At 40.0% G+C, this 18846-nt stretch overlaps 1 protein-coding gene across 7 annotated transcripts in view; it reads right to left on the minus strand.

Annotated features, from left to right (window-relative positions):
- Window positions 1-18764, minus strand: part of FARP2 (FERM, ARH/RhoGEF and pleckstrin domain protein 2) — a 63797-nt gene extending 45033 nt beyond the window's left edge. For 3 of the 7 annotated variants that reach the window (XR_013839294.1, XM_079977259.1, XM_079977257.1), the window contains exons 1-2: window positions 18646-18763; window positions 14033-14265 (exon numbers count right to left, since the gene is read on the minus strand). Coding sequence is in view for 5 of the 7 variants with exons in the window: in XM_079977259.1 (XP_079833385.1) it covers window positions 14033-14236 (204 nt within the window). In the remaining 2 variants the exon portion in view is untranslated. Of the gene's footprint in view, window positions 1-14032; window positions 14266-18207; window positions 18354-18645 lie in introns of those variants that run through there. The other 4 variants (XR_013839295.1, XM_079977260.1, XM_079977261.1 and 1 more) reach the window with 2 other exon arrangements.
- Window positions 18765-18846: the final 82 nt, after the last annotated feature.

Consider the following 18846-nt stretch of genomic DNA (forward strand, 5'->3'; position numbering starts at 1 on the left):
TTTGTTTCCTTTGTCTTGCAAGTTTGTTTCCTTTTTCTTAAAACCGTGCATTCACTTCAAGGAGCAACTCATAGCACGCGGTGTGGTAGCCTTTTTTGAGGTTTTTGAAGACTTTGGTGATTTTTGAAGCTTTTCCAAAGTCCGTGCTTTGCAAGACGAAAAAATCGCAAGACGAAAAAAATCGCGGAACGAATTAATTTCGTCTTGCGAGGCACCACTGTACAGAAGAAAGATCTCTCTTAAGTCAATATCTTAAGACCTTGGTCCTATCATCCACCTTCAATCCAATGCCTCTTTGAATTCAATGCTTTGTTTTGAAACAAGCTAAAAGTCAGTCAAAGACTGTGCTCCCTTGTGGAGATGTTTCTGAGTGCTATAGAGAAGCGGTTTCTTTCAAAATTTCAATGGCTGTTAACTGGAGTGAAAAACGTGTACAGCTCAGTTAAACTAAGGAACCTGGGAATATTTTTGTAACTTTCTCTCTTAAAAATGGATACTTTTTCAGGGGTGAGTGAGATAATCGCTCAATAATATATTAGAAACTCATTAAACCCAATACAAAACACTTTAAAGCCTTCACTTGATTAAAACTGATTTCATGATCCTCTAGCACAGGCACGTCCAACAGGTAGATCGCAATCTACCGGTAGATCGCGGGGTGTTCCTGGTAGATCTCTGGTCCCTCAGGGATCTCCTTCCCCCAAAATAAAAAAATTAAAAAGAATTTTAAAAAAGCTCAACCACTCTGGCTTCCTAAGAAAAGCTGAACAACTTTGCCTTTCCAAAAAAAGCTCAGCAACTTTTGCTTCCTAGCAAAAAAATTGGACCATCAGATTAAGGATTAAGGTCCACTATTTGACTGCGGATTCAGGACCCTCAGCTGTGTGTTTATATAATCAACTTTTTATTATGTTCTGTGTATATCACAATGCTTATTCAGTTCCATTCATTCATATATTCAGTTCCATTCATTCATTTGCTCCCTAAAAAAAAGCTCAACAACATTGATCCATCAAACGACAATGGGTAGCTCACTGCCAGTTTTTTATACTGTGAGTAGAACGCAGTCTATTGGGAGTTGGACGTCCCTGCTCTAGCACACGTAATGACCTTGCTTGAACACAACACTAAGCTATGGTTTACCTGTGTGAGCTGGTCAAAATCTCAGGATTCCATAATCTCCATACTCTACTCTTCCAGCATAGCCACAAAATCATCAGATCATTTTGCTTCAGTTTTCACTTAACCAGTTTAACATGTTGTACAAATATTAAACCATGGTCAATCTTAACTATAGTTAGCGAAACAAAGCATCTTCAGAAATTATTGTTTGAAGTTTGCTTGGTTCAGAAAACCATTTTTACGATTGCCCATAGTTTGTCTGGCTTTGGATGTCACTACAACCTGTGGCTGATCTGATGCTAAAACCTGCAATTTCCTCCACTAAGGAGTAAACCCTAATCAAACCAAAGTGGAGTCCCTTGTACACCTTCCAGCAACTCCTGCAGCCAAAATAACTGCAACATCAACTGATGGGCACCATGATGTCTATCCCAACTCTTAGTAAACATTATTTATTAAAAAACTGCTTTTACATTTCTACAATATTGCATCTTTTGCTTCATGTATATCAGTCTTTAATACTCTAAATGGAAAATGAAATGATTGTAAGTCATGTGAGTGAGGAATGAATCTTTAGCTTTGAAGAGAACATTCTGCTAACAAGAACAATATGTTTGGAAGAAAGCCTGGCATTTCAACACCACAATAACAAAATGCCTGAGATACCTAAAAACCCAGGAACAGCACCTTATCAGACTCCTGTGAAACAGTCCAGAACAGCACCCCAAGATCACCAGATATTTGATCACCAGTGTGACTATCTTTTCTCTGATCATGTGGCAATAGCCTGTGGTCACAATAATAGAGTAAAGGGGTGGGGGTGAAAACTGAGCAACTGGTCGCCAATAGCTGGGGGGGGGGTGGAGTATAAGTGCCTGGGCAGAAGACAGTATATTTTGGCAAGAGAGGAGGCAAGAACTTTAACCTTCACCTGCCCCAGCATGGTATGTTTGATGCCATAGTCCTAATCCATTTTTTCCTTCATCTCTCCAGACTCCTAGACAAACCATGTATTAACAATTAATGCACAACAAAATTTTCAGTAATTTTTCCTAGCTCTTGCCTTCGTGATTTGATCAATAGTTTCATAATGAGCAAGACACATCCTTTAATAGTCAACTGAAAAAATGTGCAACTCTCTAATATAAAAGATGATAGTGCAAATGTGAAAATGAATACTGACAGCTTTTTGGACTATTTGAAGTATCTCCAGTGTTTAGAGGGGGGGAATTGTCTTCAAATATAACAACCATTCAATTTTATTTTTAAAGTGTTATGATATTGTTCGAAGCTGCCTCTACAGACCACTTTTTACAGTAGAACAAGGGTGGGGAACTCTGGCCCACAAGGGGTCCAAGTTGGCACACAAGTCCATTTCCCCCAACCTACACCCACCTGTCAATCAGCTGGCATTAACGAGTGATGTCAGCTGATGGACTGGGGGTGCAATTCAATCCTGCTGGGGGCAAAACATACCCCTTGCAACCAGCAGTTTTGAATCATTTGCTCATCAGCTGGTGAGCAGAGGATTCAATCCTACTGGGTGCTATTTTGTCCCACCCCCATGCATGCCCACCCACCTATCAGTCACTGGATATCATCATGACATCAGACGATTTACAGATGGGTGGCCCCACCCATCAGCCAAAGATACCTAGCTCACCAACCAACAAAGTTTCTCCTCCCCTGCTGCAGAATATATATTTTAAATAGATTTCATAAGCCTAAGCTAGGAGAAAAGTGACTGACACAACATGTTCTATAGAACTGTGGTATATGTGCTGTTACTAAAAATGCCAAATGCTTATCTCTACCTAGACATATATAGGTATATGCATACATGTGTGACAGTGTATGTGTGTTGTGCATGTGTACACACACACAAGGATCTGAGTATTCATACAAACACCCTAGGATCTTTACTCAACAACCCTGCCAGCCTCCACCCCCCCTTTCCACTAGCTCAGACCTCTCCATACCTCCATGGCTTGTCTGAACCAGCTAACTACCACATCATCTGGATCCCTCCTCCTTGCTTCACCTGGGCCACTACCCTAATCACCTGCCTGCATCTCAATCCACTACTTCCCTCCTCACATCAACGGGACCTGTATCACCTGGACCTACATATATATCCTCTGGATACCTTCTCCTTTCCTCAACCACTCACTCAATGGCCCAACAGCTCATCACTGTAGCTTGCAGTACCACCTGTCCGAGGCCAGTCAAACTATAGCATGACGACATGCTTATGAAATATATGTAAAGTGTGTGTGTATATATGTATTTTAAGTTGCTGAAGTTATTTATAACTACTGTACTGTGTTTTGAATTCTGCTGCTTTAGCTTCGCGAGAGATGTCTCAGCTGTTGTACACTGCTCCAAAGAGATGCACTATTTTCCAACTATAATCGGAAGCAACCAAATTAAAAACAAACATGAAGAACTTCAAATGAAGGTTTTTGAACCCTGCAGAAGCACTGCTGAATAAAATAGTGATAGGCCTGCAGCCTTGCTTTTGCTGACAATGACTTTAGGGCAAAAGCACCCAAAAAACCACAATTAACACCATGACATTACAGTTGGGGGACCCACAGGAGCAGTCAATAAAGAAATATAAAATTAAACAAATGAATTTGGGGGGTCTTGAGAAGCGTCAAATAAGTTTGGGGGCCATATACATAGCCATGGATTTGTTACTCCTGGTTTAATGTCACATCTACTTGCATTCAAGCTACACAAAGCAAAATTCTGTACATTCTGTACTATGCAGTCTTGACAATGCAAAATTCCAAAACATTTATTAGGTCATAAATATTTCAATAGTAATATCCGAAACCTATGTTGCCAAGGTTTATTCATACAGTGCCACAATTGTATGATTACAACATTATGATAGTACCACCCTTAACATTCCATAAATTCTACTTTCAACTAAGTAAGAAGAAACAAGATGTGCTTTTAAATTTCAAGCTCTCCAAAATCATTAGAATAGAAGGTTTGTTAGGGCAGGGTTTTTTTTCCTTTATCCACCTGTGCATTTCATTTTTACTATACACTCTCATGGTACACCCTCATGAGAGCAGTTTCCATCTTTCAGATAACAAATAATCAACCTACAGTTGTTAAAGATATGCTTTATCTTTAAGATATAGACTGGTCAAAATTAATTAATTCAAATCTTTATGAATTCAAATGCAGCCTCTCTGGCTGTGTTACTTCCTTGGGCCTAGAACACAAACATACAGGCTCCAAAGCTGCTAACAGCCAAATTTCTTCCGGTCTGTAGACGCTATATGCCCTTATATGTAGGAAGTGCTTTTATTCTAAAAAATGTTCAGGGGTACTCTCATTTTCCTACTCATATTGAAATATTGCCCCTCAATGAGGCCAAACTTAGATTCACAAAATGTTTATGGGTATGCGTTCTCCTGTGTCCCCCCAGAAAAAAGCACTGTATGTAGGCCCTATCTTAATTCTCGCAATAGCTTGTTTCTCCTTGGATGCTCCTCCATGATGTCGTTGCCTTTATTTATTGAAAAATATTCCTGACTCAATTCATTTTTAAATCAGATCTTGACTTTTTTTCACAGCTAGCAGGCACCTTTCTCCTACCTCTCTTAATTCTGGGGTCTCTTTTCAGCTTCCCACACACAGCCTCCTGTCTTTTAAATTCAATCTGAAGAGTCTTCAGAAGCTACATTATTTTTAACATTCTACTCTAGTCAATTTCACACAGCAATTCACTCATTAGTCAGAATAAGGAGGTGGATGGAATTCAGGCAACAGGAAAGCAATATATCCATAATGGAGTGCCTTCTGAAGTAATGGCAAGGGCTTAACTGTTAAATCATACAGAATAACGGACAGATGTGTAATGACAACATGCTCGTGTACATTAACCGGTATCTAGTACTAAACATATGAAGATCTTTAAGACTTTTCCAAATGCATTCCAAGCATGGTTTGCATTCTTAAGCACTGACCCAAATATATCAACAACTGTTATCTGTTATCGCTCTAATACTAGAGGAATGCAATGTAGGGCTTGCGAATAAGAATTCAATATGAACTAGCTGATTACATTCAATCCAAACTTTGAACATCTTGAACGGGTTATCTTCCATCACTTGCCTTTTTAATTAACTGTATATTAATTATAAAAGGGACGCGGGTGGTGCTGTGGGTTAAACCACAGAGCCTAAGACTTGCCGATCAGAAGGTTGGCGGTTTGAATCCCCACGATGGGGTGAGCTCCCAGAAATCTCTTGCCCTCCCCCAGAGCAGTTACCCGGGCAACCTCCCACCTGAGGCAGCGAGGGAGGAGTTCCCTTGTATTGTTAATGGCCCTCTATGAACCATTGCTCTGTCCCAGCTCCTGTCAACCTAGCAATTCGAAAGCACCTCAAAAGTGCAAGTAGATAAATAGGTACCGCTCCAGCGGGAAGGTAAACGGTGTTTCCGTGCGCTGCTCTGGTTCGCCAGAAGCAGCTTAGTCATGCTGCCACATGACCCGGAAGTTGTACACTGGCTCCCTCGGCCAGTAAAGCGAGATGAGCACCGCAACCCCAGAGTCGGTCACGACTGGACCTAATGGTCAGGGGTCCCTTTACCTTTATATTAATTATGCCATTTCCGTCTAGTATATAGGTGGTATATTTCAAAATACATTTTCATTTATACACTATCATTGTAAGCAAATTTTACTAAAATGGAAGTAGAAGGTTTCTACTAATTTCAATCACACTAGAACATAGCAGGAGTTTCTATTAAGTACTTTTAAACAAAAGCTGGATTGTACAGTGCCTTCCTAAGATATTACAGTAGTGTTAGAGAGAAGTTAGCCTTGACATTTCATGACTCTTCCAACAATCAATTTCATTATAGGGTTGGGATTTTGATGCCAAATAAATTCTGAATGCTAGAAAACACACACACACACACACACACACACACACACAGTCAAAACTCTCCCAGAACAGTCTCCGTCAGCAGCTATTCCCCAGATTACATGGGATGGAGAGATTATAAAGGAGATGAAGCAACAACTAAGAGGAAAGGTTGCATCATTGGGGCTTTTTAATTTAGAGAAAAGGCAAGTAAGAGATGATGTGATAGAAGTGTATACATGGAGAAAGTGGATGGAAAAGAAAATTTCTCCCTCTCTTGTAACACTAGAACTCACTGACATCCAATGAAGCTGAATGCTGGAGGATTCAGGACAGAAAGTACTTCTTTACATACCACATAGTTAAACCATGGAATTCAGTGGCTCCTAGCTAAGATGGCTATGCTCTGCTTCCACAGTCAGACACTGTCATGATTCTGAATACTAGTTGCTGGAAATCCCAGGAAGGGAGAGTGCTCTTGTTCTCGGGTCCTGCTTGAGGTTTTCCAACAGGCATCTGATCAGCCAGCGAGAGAACAGGATACTGGACAAAATGGGCCACTGACCTGATCCAGCAGGCTCTTATTATGTTCTTATTTTACAGTCAGACCAAATCACTGTATTTATTGTTCTGGGCAGGAAGGTAATGAATGTTCTCAATCTCACTCACTAGCCATTCCACCTGGCCATTAAAACAAGTATGTAACACTATGCAAGATTGGTACATGAACATTTTTCCTCTTTCTCTCATTTCTTTTTCTTTCCTATCTATAAGATTGTATGCCACTATTTTGAACTACATACTATTTTGAGTGCACTTGCAGAAAAGTGGTATATTATTTATTTATTGAATTTATATACCAACCTTCATCTGAGGATCACAGTATAAAAATACAAAAATATATAACACAATAACGAAACAATATAAATGTAGTAGGTAAATGCATTTCATGATGCACCGATAATTAGGAAGTTCTGTGACCCTCTAAAAGCTCTGATTTGTATCTGACTCTCATATTAAGATGATTAAAGCAGCTCTACTCATATGATTTTAGTCAGATACAATCCCCTTTTAGTCATTAAAAAACTGAAGCAAAATGTAATTGAATTAGTGGTTGTCCTTTATTTTTAGAAATTAAATGTCTTCAATGAAACATAACAAGCAAGATTAAGTCAGAAGTATAGCAAAACTGTAAGGACGTGAACACACTTTCCTTCTCCAAGTTAAGAAGCATGACTATACACAAGCTGGACTTTCTGCACAGAGTTCAGTCAAAAACAATCTTCATTTGCTCTTTTAAATATTTGAATAATTATTTTAGTATTCTTCCTGACAAACTGAGGACATCAATATGACTAAAGAATAATTGTGACAAGTACGAGGAACACTGTTTCCAGTCACCTAAGCCCAGAAAACTATATGACTAGTTTTGCATGACCAAGAGACATGTTTCCTCAACAGCATCCCCCCTACAAAATCTCCTCTGAAACTGAAGGGAGTTTGATAAGCAGTTTGTGATACAGAATAAGCCTTATTCATACAATCGCAAAAATGATTTCCACTGGCATTTGAAGAAATAAATAATTCCAGGTTGTGTTAGCTCTACAAGCACTATTAGAGGTCACTTTAGGGTCACTATTAGAGAGTAATGATATAACTTAGGTTCAGTTGTACAAAGGGGGGGAAAGTCAGGAATTCCACTGGACATGCAGAGACCCCTGGGTAAACCCAAAGTACTTCTCTGGATTTCAGCTTCTGCCATCAAAATCACAACACTACAGTAGATACAATGATATAAAATCTTGATCGGGCTATTCCTGGCTTTTCACACAGAAGACTGAAGAGGTCACTGCCCACAAAACATTGTAGTTTGATACCATGTTAATAGCAGGTAAACATGTCCACAGGAAGATTGGAATACATCAGCAGCCTTATTTAAACAATCCATCTTGGCCTTGCAAGCTATGCTAGAAACTCTCAGAAAATCTTTAAAACGGGACCAGCACACAAGACATAATGCTAAGTGCTTTACTGCCCCAGTTTCTTCAAGCTTTTCAGATAAACTTCAAAATCTGAAGACAGTGTCACTCACACATTTATATGTAATCCAAGAACATGCTGCAGACCCACTGAAATCTCATGAGAGAAAAATACATACATACAAATACATATGAACTACCTGGATACACCAGTTTACTCAGGAATTCAAGTCATCAAACAAGTCAGCTACATGACAGATGGATATAAGATGATGTTTCCACTCAGCAGTTCCAACAGCAGCTATTAAGTTAAACATTTCATTTTAAAGAGCAATTGCTTATTCTTCTATTCCCTTCTTACAGTAAACTCATTAAAGTGAAATTATCAGCTTCAAATTGTAGCCCTGCTCATATCTGCTGTTCACAGACCAAACTGGTAGGTCCCAACATCATTGATCCCATTTTTATGATGCTGTGACATTTTGATGTTGTTTTATTCGGTTATAAGTCACAGTGATGCTATTAGGCTAAACAGCAGGATAAAAATAATAGAAAGCAAGGACAAATATAATCCTGCAACTTTTGAGGATTATTTATATAATCCTTAATATAGCACAGATGTTGTGAATTTATTTTAGTGCTATGACAAACTCATATAGCTCTTCATAACTTTCAGTAATGTGGAATTACTATTTTAGCAGCGCTATAATTCATTTCTAGGTAGACAATGAAACAACTACAAAAATTACACCTGTACGTAACAAATTGGGAAGTACAGAACTCCAAGAAGGTGGAGTGTGTGTGAAACTATTTTGCATATTTTCATGCTAAACCTATGTGCATAGACTTTCCCCAAGGTGTTCTCACTAGGACTGCTAAAGGAAATGGGATGGCAAGTCCTTGACTTATGCAAGGTAAGAATTATCTTAGAGTAGTGATGACATGGCATGGAGACAGGAGTTGCAAAAGTGCAGGGACAGAAATAGCTGGTGAGGAAAAGCAGTACATGCTAGGCTTAACATTTTGAGGAGCAAAACAAGGTAATAAAGTTTAACAAACATTTTCTTGTGCAATTTTACATTGTATAGCAATGTATTCTTATTTTCAGAAAAACAAAGAAGATTCTTGTCCTGACCTTCACTGCTTGATGAATAACTTGAACTCTTAGTTCAGTTTCTGATGAGCTATTTAATCATTAAATCAGAATGGTAAAAGGGCAAGGTGCGGATTAGAAGGTACAACAGATGCATAAAAGGTATAGAAAAACTGCTAAGTGTAAAGCAAAACACATACCCTGCATCTTCCTGTTGAAGGACAGTGAGGGTATAGTACTTAGCATGATAACCAGCCAAGTCCTGGGATGGGGCAAGCAAACAGGCACTTCTTCAATAGGTTGGGCTTACAAAATTTGTCAACAAGAGTGCCTCACCAGTGGGGATGGAAGTAGGGTTGGGTGCTGGCTCAGCATCAATTCCTGGCTCAGCATCAGTTGCCTCCTCCCTTGAAGGAGACAGTGCCGGGGCTGACTCCACAGCAAGAGGGATCTGACTAGAGGTCCTGGTATCACAGGAGCGTAAAGCTCCTCTGCCAGACCACTTGGTCTCTCCCCTGGATGCAGCTCTCCAGTCCCTTGATTACTGGCCTCTGCTTGGGCTCAGACACTTTTTGGGGTTCACCTCGCCTATCCTACCAGGACCCTCCCCAGGGTTATCCAGCTTGAACTCCCTGAATTCCTCCCCTTTCTCCTCATAATCTAACCATCTCCATGACACTTCCAAGGACTATGTGTAAATTCTGGGTAAATGCAAATAATTAGAACAAGGAACTACTGTGTTACAGACTAGGAAGTGACAAAGGCTGGCACAATGTGGTCCACAAAACACCACCAAGGTCTCTACTGCCAGCAGGTTCTTAAGGGGCAGTGGTAACAGCAGCATCTTTTCTGAGATAGTGTCAATGTCAACTGAGTACAGAAACTGTTAATCTCAACCAGTGCTTTTTTTCTTTAAAAACAAACAAACTGTTTAGGGGTACTCTCATTTTCCTACTAATATTGAAATACTGTCCCTCAATGAAGCCAAACTTAGATTCACAAAATGTTTAGGGGTATGCATCCCCCAGAAAAAAAGCACTGATTTCAACTATGTTCTTTTTTTAAAATGATTAAATTTTCCATTTTAGCAATCCAATAAAAACCACATTAAAACATTCCAAATTATCATACAATCAAAAAAGCTGAACAGTCATGCCAAATTATATATCTTTGGGTGACTTCCCATGCTCTGAAGTTCAGGGAGTGATGATCTAATATTGTACTGCATTCCTTAATTTGTCAAATAGTCCCAATAAACATTTCTGATGTTGATCCTTCATGATCTCAACTATGTTCTTATGAGGTCTGGACATTTATTACAACTAAAAAATGAAAGTACTTAAATGTGAATTAGTAAAAGCAGTCTTTCCAGAAAAAAAGAAAAAAAGAAACCCTCCAGCAGCAGAAGGAAAGGGGAGAGAATGAGATGTAATAGTGCCAGAGCAAGTAATGCTTACTAAACTCAAAGCATGACTTCATGGTACTGCATGCCAGTTATGGAACAAAAAATAAAAGTGCAATTGCAGAGAAAAATGGAATGTGTTAAAGGTGCAAAGTATGGTTATTTCTTGGAGGAACAAAGGGGAAGGGTAACTGTTTTGACACAACATCACAGCCAGCCAATGGAAAGGGAAATGAGGCAATGAGGCAATGTCAGCAGTTGGGCACCACAAAGGTTTAGTGGATGTCAGGTTGAGACAGCTGAGGACAAGAAGTGGAATAGAAGGACAGAATATGCTGAAACAAATTACAGTTAGTTTGACTGACTGCAGATCATCATTTAACTTGAGCCTAGTTTGTTCAATAAACCATTGTTTAAATAAACCAGGGATTAATACTGGCTTAACATGAGAAGCAGGCCAAAGAGCAGACAAGCTACTGGCCAATGTAGTTGCCAATTAGGGCACTATGTCTCTGTGCTAGATAACAATTTTAGTTACCCCCAAACGACTCAAATATGTTCCACTGAAAAATCAGTTTTAAGGAAATGCCATTACCAGGAACAAATGAGTTCTTTTGTCAAGGAAGCACAATTTAACACAACTAAACCAAGTGCTAGCTGAAGCCCAATTCTTGCTACTGGCTTGTAGTTCATGGGAGGTAAAACAGTTGTTCTCAAAAACGATTTCAAAAGAAAGTCAAGCCATTAACAAAATAACAGGCTTAACAATATAGCAGTCCAAATAACAGGGAGAATGGAAATTGAAAATTGTTTTTTTAAGAAGAACCTGTAATATCCACAGCCATGAATTATAGGTCTCTTCTAAGGACAGATAAAAATAAGCTCAAGGCAGTTAACTGGCCATATTTAGAGTATTCAGAGTCATGACAAACATCTGGCAATGATTCTTTCTGGAATTTTGTCTATTTTTTTCCTACTCAACCAAGAAGGCACTGACTATCCTAACATCTTTTTGATTCTTGTAGCACAGTATTTAAAGGGATCGGAAAGAGTTCATCCTCCCCCATTTTGCACATTTAAAGTGGTTAACACTTTCATAGCATACAGCTTCACGAAATAAAACAAATGCATTATGAAAGAATGACCAAAAGAAAAATCAGAATAAGGAAAAGATTGTCTCTGCCAGGGGGGAAAAACAACAACCTTTTGAGTTAAGTCTGTTTCCTTCTTTGGGAGCAGTATGGAATACTGGGCATTTGCCAGATGCTGTCCTAAAAACTGCTACATGCTGTATGCGCATATTGTCAAAAGTAACTTCACAGCACAAACTCCTACAATGTGTTTACAAGTAGTCAGCTGATGAAATTATTTTAACATCTTTTTCTTTCCATCAGTCCTTCAAATCAACAAACCTTCTTTAGCCTAACTGCAGTTTTGTTTGTGTATTTATGCTTTTATATTTCCCTTTAGTTAGCAGCTGTTTTTTCCTGTATAACCACAGGAAATCACAGCCTCCTGTAAAAACTTCCAGATTACTTCCTGTATAGCTCAATAAACGTTCTGAGTTCCAAAAACAGTTCTTTATTTTAGACCTCAGAATGTAGTGAGTCATGGTCAACCATATAAAGATTTGATTTTAAGTAAATCAAGACATAAAAATACTGATTTAAGACAACAAGAGCAAAGTGTGCCCCTTTTTATACCATGCCTGTTGAAGTGGCACATAAACCACACATGATAAAATAATAGAATCTGACTTGTCTAACCCCAACTTAATGAAAGTTTGAAAGCAGGCCATTTTCACTTGTGGGATTCAGACCTTACATAGATAACTTATTGCAACAAGCTGGGAAACCTTAAAATGACTCAAATACCAAACAGTAATTTAAGAAATCTAAAGAAAAAGTATCAGGCAATTATTTTAAAAATAGCTAAAGAGAATATTCTAATATTCAATAGCTTTCAAAAGAATTTAAGAATTATTTTTCCACTCTCTTTGTGCAACTGGAAGATGTGCTCTGCAACTGGCTACGTGCATTAACTAACTGCACCCTGATGGCATGTTAATATATTTTGTTAAGCAGTCACAGGATACTTAAGTCACCTCTGGAAAATCCCTTCTAGAAAATCCTCTCCCCTAGTTGTATGAAGGTGGATTACACTGAAATGCTCAAAGGAACATACTTGGTTTTCTTTTAATCAGGGTCAGTGATGGTCACAGCATCAGTTAGTGCAGGAGGAGAATTCACACAAAGCATAGTTACAGAACACAAAATAAAGTACTCACTCTATTACAGTGCATCTGAAAGTGTGGGCAACTAGTCTGTATCAAGAAGTGGAAACATTATTTAGTATGATAGCCAATTCAAACAGCCTACACCAAATGCCACATTTGGGAAGCTCCAGTTGTGGGAAAATATGATTACAAGAGACACACATTCAAGATAAAATCTGTACTTCTTTGGCAATAAAACTATATATCAAGCTACATTAGATTTTCTTTCAGAAACTTTAAGCAAGAACTTCATATCTGAATTATGCAAGAAAATTTCACCTAGCAATGTTTTGAAGCATTGATGACTAAAGGAATTGTACAACCATTTGTAATGAAAACTACATTAGATTTTCTTTCAGAAACTTTAAGCAAGAACTTCCTATCTGAATTATGCAAGAAAATTTCACCTAGCAATGTTTTGAAGCATTTATGACTAAAGGAATTGTACAACCATTTGTAATGAAAACGTATCCTACATTTATGAAGAAATACATTGCCTAAAAGTACCAGGGGTAAATGGTATAAAGCATTTCCCCCACTAATTGCTTAATGATAATCTAGAATGATAATCTAGTTTTGCCTCTCTCCTCCAAGTGAAACTACAGAAAAGAATAATTTAGAACACTCCTAAACAGGTGCTTCAAAATTCTTGTTTTCTATCAATATGAGCACAGGCATGATTGGGGTGGGGTGGGCGGTGGGAACAGAAAAAGCCAATTTGGCCCTAGCCAAGGTGTACATTGGCGGTATCCTCAAGACTATCCTGTTTATCTATATATTTCTTCCTCCAGGTTTCACAATATTTAGACATTTTGGCTGGGGGCACTCCTTATCATTAGCCAAACACAGAAAAATGGAAAAAACACTTCACTTCCCCCATTTGCTTCATATCATCCCTCCACCCCATTTAAGAACAGGGGCACTGACAATAAACCAGTCCTACAAAAAAACAGGACACCTGCTTATATGGCCACATACAGACTATATGGGGAGGTAAATACATTTTTACCATGGTGGTTTAACATTGTTTAAACTCCCACGTGTAATGGGGTTTTAGTGAGTGAAAATAAATTAATTAAACCATGTGTTTGATTTGATCTTGAGATTCTTATATTTGTAACATTACATGTTGTTCCTATATGCCTCAACAGAATAGCTAAAGACCTTTTAGCCACATTAAGTGCATTTTCTATGATTCACTCCCTTTCTCAAATGAATCCCTTTTCCATGTTGCATACAGACAAAAATCCAAAGCTATACTGAAAGTTTTACCTCAATATCAAGTATCTCCACAGTGTTGTCCAAATGCTTTATCCTTATTTGTAGAGACCTCTCATGTATTTTAGCAGGTGTTGAGGCTATAGCAGAGGAGAGGTTCTGTCCTGGTTCCAGGGTGCTCACTCCAGAATTTTTCTGGACTCCCAAACGAGAACCTGGAGTCTGCAGCACTCTGTAAGTGCCTTCTATCTCGCCCATTTTCCACCATCAAGCAACAATCCAATGAACTAAGAGAGAAAAATACAAATAATTTATTTTAATAACTTTCAAAGTCAGTACACCATGAATTTGTGCAAAAATATAACAACTAGCTGCTGCAAGTTGCTCTACAGCTCTGTGCACTCACTACCCACAACGAGATTTTGGGGGCAATTCCTCCTGTTCAGCATGCATGAGTGAGTAATGTAACAACTCCTCTGAACACTGAGATACAAAAATTAAGTTGGTACACATATTCATGATAGAATTCTGAATTCCAAATCCAGCTCAAGGAAGACACAACACAATAATCTCCCCTGAAGATTAAAACATCCAGATGAGAATTGGTGCATACATTCAGGACGTCACTCTGTATTTGGGGCTCAAACACCAAATCCATTTTCAAAGAAAGTTGTAAAATAGACTGAAATTCAATCTTTGAAGTAAGGATACTAGAATATTTTGCTTTACTAATTACTTGTTGAGGATTTGAAGTTGGCAAGAGCCTCAGAGTTATGTCATCCCTCTCACTACTTCATCTTGGGACAAAACACAAACAAGTTAAGTGGGCTGTACAAGATGGATTTGAAAGTGGAACCTTCCTAAACCACCCCTGGATTGAAGTAGGGGCAAAGTGAGGAATCAGGGAGATTCAACCTGCCCATAATCCAGGATTAATATGGGTGCAAGAATGATGCAGCAAGTGGGTACGTACTAAAGAGGGAAAGACAGAAACAAAAAAATCTAAAACAGACAAAACCTTCCATTTTTAGTAGTGAGGCTGCATAGCAACTCGAATAAATATATGGAACTGTCAAAGCATGAAACATATTCATTACAGCATACTGCATTTTGTGTTAGCTTATGCCAGATAGTAGCATAACAAGTTAATTATGCCATCTAAACAATTAGCCAATAACTCATGAATATGGCAGATTATGAGTACTTCCAAACCTCCCTCCCAATGAAACTCCCATCTTCCAAGCTTAAGCCAATCAATATCAGAAACCCATAACATTTGCAAAGATTGCTCTGGGTATAGCTTTCCAGAATTGAAAGCCAAATATAAGCTCTCTCAACTGTGGCAAGTTTGCTACTTCACAGACAAAATCTCTAATTCTGCTTAATTTAGAAGACCAGTAGCTTGCAACAGGCAAGTGAGGAATGCCAGTTTTAGTTGTCCATTCAGTATAACTGAAACAATAGAACAGTGAGCATATTGTAACCAATTAATGCAGTGTGAGTTCTGAAGCAAGCAGTAATATACACTAGGTTGATTCAGACACTGAGGTTTGTCCAGTCATAATTTCTGTGTTCAACAGTGAGCTATTTCTTGGTGCATGAGTAGAAAGGCACTTTCAGTAACTTATTTTTGTAAACCACTTAAAGGATTTTTTTTTACACTCAAGCATCATATAAATTCTGTTAAACAAACCAACAAAAGCATTTCCTTGCCTTTATTAGTTCCCTTCTTCCAGAGCTTTACTGATAGACATCCAACACTGCACAAGCAGACTTCCACTTATGCAACAGGACTTCCTCTTCTCTTCCCCCCTGAAGTCTCCCAAGAGCCCCCCAAAAACCCCTAGAGCAGATTTTGGGGCTGAACTGGGGACTACCCATTAAGTCCAGGTATATCTTCTGGGAACACTCTAGAGCAGGTGGGGGCAGGGGTCTACAGGTTGTGTGTGGAGAAGTAGGAAAATCCTATTGCACAATCAGGCAGGCTTCTTTGGATGTAATCCATTAAGTCCAGGTCTATCTTCTGGAAACAACAGACACATTTATTTATTTGGACAAGGGGATTGCAAATGGAGTTGTGATGGGTGAGCTTTAGTGTCTCTTTTTCAAACAAATGTATTTTTAGTATGTGTATTTAACTACTACCTGCCCTAAACTTCCTAAGAAAGAACAGGCTAATACAACATTCCAAATCAATAGCTAGAATAGAATCAAAGTACTTTAGCTAAAATAAACTGTTAGATATAAATAGCACGGTATGCTTGTAAATTTCCATCCTCAGAAAAGCTAAGTGTTAACTGTTGCTGCCCAAACCTCAGCAATAACTGACATAAACCTTTTTGTGCCTGCCATGCATGAGACTTGGGGATAAGCAGCAGCACAAGAGGAGTACCCTAGATGAAAGATAACTTTTCAGGCATTGTATCAGAAATATGTGGCAAGACAGCAATTGTAAATGAAAATGCATTCTTTATCAACAACAGAAAGCCCAGAATGGGTTAAGATAAATATTAATCCTCATACCCTCCATTCAGGGGGGAAAACACAATTGTTGCAAAACATTATCAAACACAAAAAGTTATCAAAGGATACTGTAACAAATACTGTATACAGAATCTACTATTCCCCCAAGCTTACAAGAAAAATCCATGTGTGTCGCTGATACAGCTGCAAATGCAAATTTGGACATACATAAGCTTTACCACAGCAGTGCTACCTAACTGAAGTCCCAAGTATACAAATGATAAAAGACTCCAGCAAACCAAACCCACTCAATGGATGGAACAACACTAACTCCCCAATCCATAACCTTGAGGGGGTTAGAACTTCACAGAGATGCCTTCCTACCAGCAAAGGGCTTCACTAGTCAGCGAGAAACCTCCTCCACAGAGGCTTCTGGCGCACCTGCTGAAAGCTCTGTGGGTGTAGTTCTACTGCTGGCAGTGTTCCTGCTGGCAGTAGCTGGCAATAGGCTCTGAAATGGGGCAGAGGTGGCCTTGGATCAACTGCATGAAGTCTACTACAATATAACTAAATGTCTACAAGAGATATAATTTACTAGACTAAAATAACTTGGCAGAAAGGGGATTTCCAAGTACAGTGGTACCTCGGGTTAAGTACTTAATTCGTTCCGGAGGTCCGTACTTAACCTGAAACTGTTCTTAACCTGAAGCACTACTTTAGCTAATGGGGCCTCCTGCAGCCGCCACGCCGCCAGAGTATGATTTCTGTTCTCATCCTGAAGCAAAGTTCTTAACCCGAGGTGCTATTTGTGTGTTAGCGGAGTCTGTAACCTGAAGTGTATGTAACCTGAAGCATATGTAACCCGAGGTACCACTGTATCAGGCCATTTTGAGACACTTACAAGCCATACAGAGAATTGATCCAAACAGAATATTGACAAGATCAATGCAGCAAAACAGGAACTGGATCAGTACACCTATCATCTTATACTATTAGATATTTATTTTTGCAATATTTTCCTTTTAATTCCATTTTCACACTATGAAACTAGATGCCAGAGAAGCTGCAGCCTGAACAATCCTTTCAGGAAGTTTCACATACTGCAGATTTTCAGGAAGACATCTCCATATAGCTACGACTTAACTCTGAAATTCACATGTAGAGAATCTAGTTAGTATAATGATTGCACACGTATTTATCATTGTGTGTCTGCACACTGGCCACAGCTGGAGTATAAATAATGGCGCACACAGTAAGGTACCAGGAGGTTTCATGGGGAAGCTTGTACCAAGTCTGTAGGGTGGGGTCTGCGAGCATTATTTTTTTTGCAAAACTCCAAAGCATAAAGCACGTAGGCTCCTCATTAGAGCTAAACGCTATCAAAGGCTGGGTTGCATAAATAATTAGAAACAACTATGTGAGCATATGGCCACCTAATTACCGTCCTTTGAAAGTAGTGTGTAAGTAAGTACTCTACAAGCCTTCTAGAAGTGGAGGGGGGGAGGAACCCTCAAGTATACCCTTTGAAACCAACGTCTTGGAAAAACTGACGTTATTTGCACCAAATCAACCATAATGAGAGCAGCATGCGCCAGGTGGTGTTAAAAAAAACGCGATCGGGGAGAAGAGCCGCGTCTCATATTTAGGAACAGAGCTCAAACTGGGACGGGAAGGCAACAAGAAGTTCTAAAAGCATGCAGAACTGCAACACACTTAAGGATGCCCTCCTGCGTATCTCAGAATTACACAGCCCACTTGTAACACACCAGGTTTGAGTCGGGCGAGGCAACCGGACAGCAGCCACCGAAAACCGTTCCTTCAAAGCCTCTCGGAAAGGGACTCTGCGCTGCTCGTCCTTGCCCTGCCGCGCCCCGCGGGGGATGAGGGACGCGGCCGTGTTTCTCTCCCGAGCAAAGGTCGTGTTTTCTGCCGCTGAATTCACGCCCCTCCCGCCCCCGACGGACTGACCTCCCCCTACCCCGCAGCTTCCGAGTCCCCTCGGGCCACGAAGCCGCCGAGAGAGGCTGGCGGCGGCAAACCGAAGCGGGAAAAGGGGGCTGCTGAGGTAGCGCCCCCCCCCACTCCAAGCAACTCCGAAGAGAGGGTAGGAGGCGCCCAGCCCCGACTTCGACGGCTCCCGGGCGAGGAATGCGCCCTTCCCTAGCTCGCTTCTTCTCCTCCCCTCCCCGCAGCCCCGCTCTCACCTCAGACCGACATCTCAGTCGACGACCGCACCGCGAGACGCAGCCGCCTCAGCTGCGCGCCCACTTCCCCGCTCTCGCGCGCCTCCTCGGCTTCCCTCCGCCCCCCCCCCCATCCAGCCCTCAGGAGGCCGGCGCCATCGCCGCCACCCCCTCGCGCCAGAAGCGCCTCTCTCATTGGCTGCCGCGGAGTTCCTCAGGCAG

Source organism: Podarcis cretensis (genome assembly GCF_951804945.1).
Source record: "Podarcis cretensis genome assembly, chromosome: 5".
In the NCBI taxonomy this organism is placed as follows: Eukaryota; Metazoa; Chordata; class Lepidosauria; order Squamata; family Lacertidae; genus Podarcis; species Podarcis cretensis.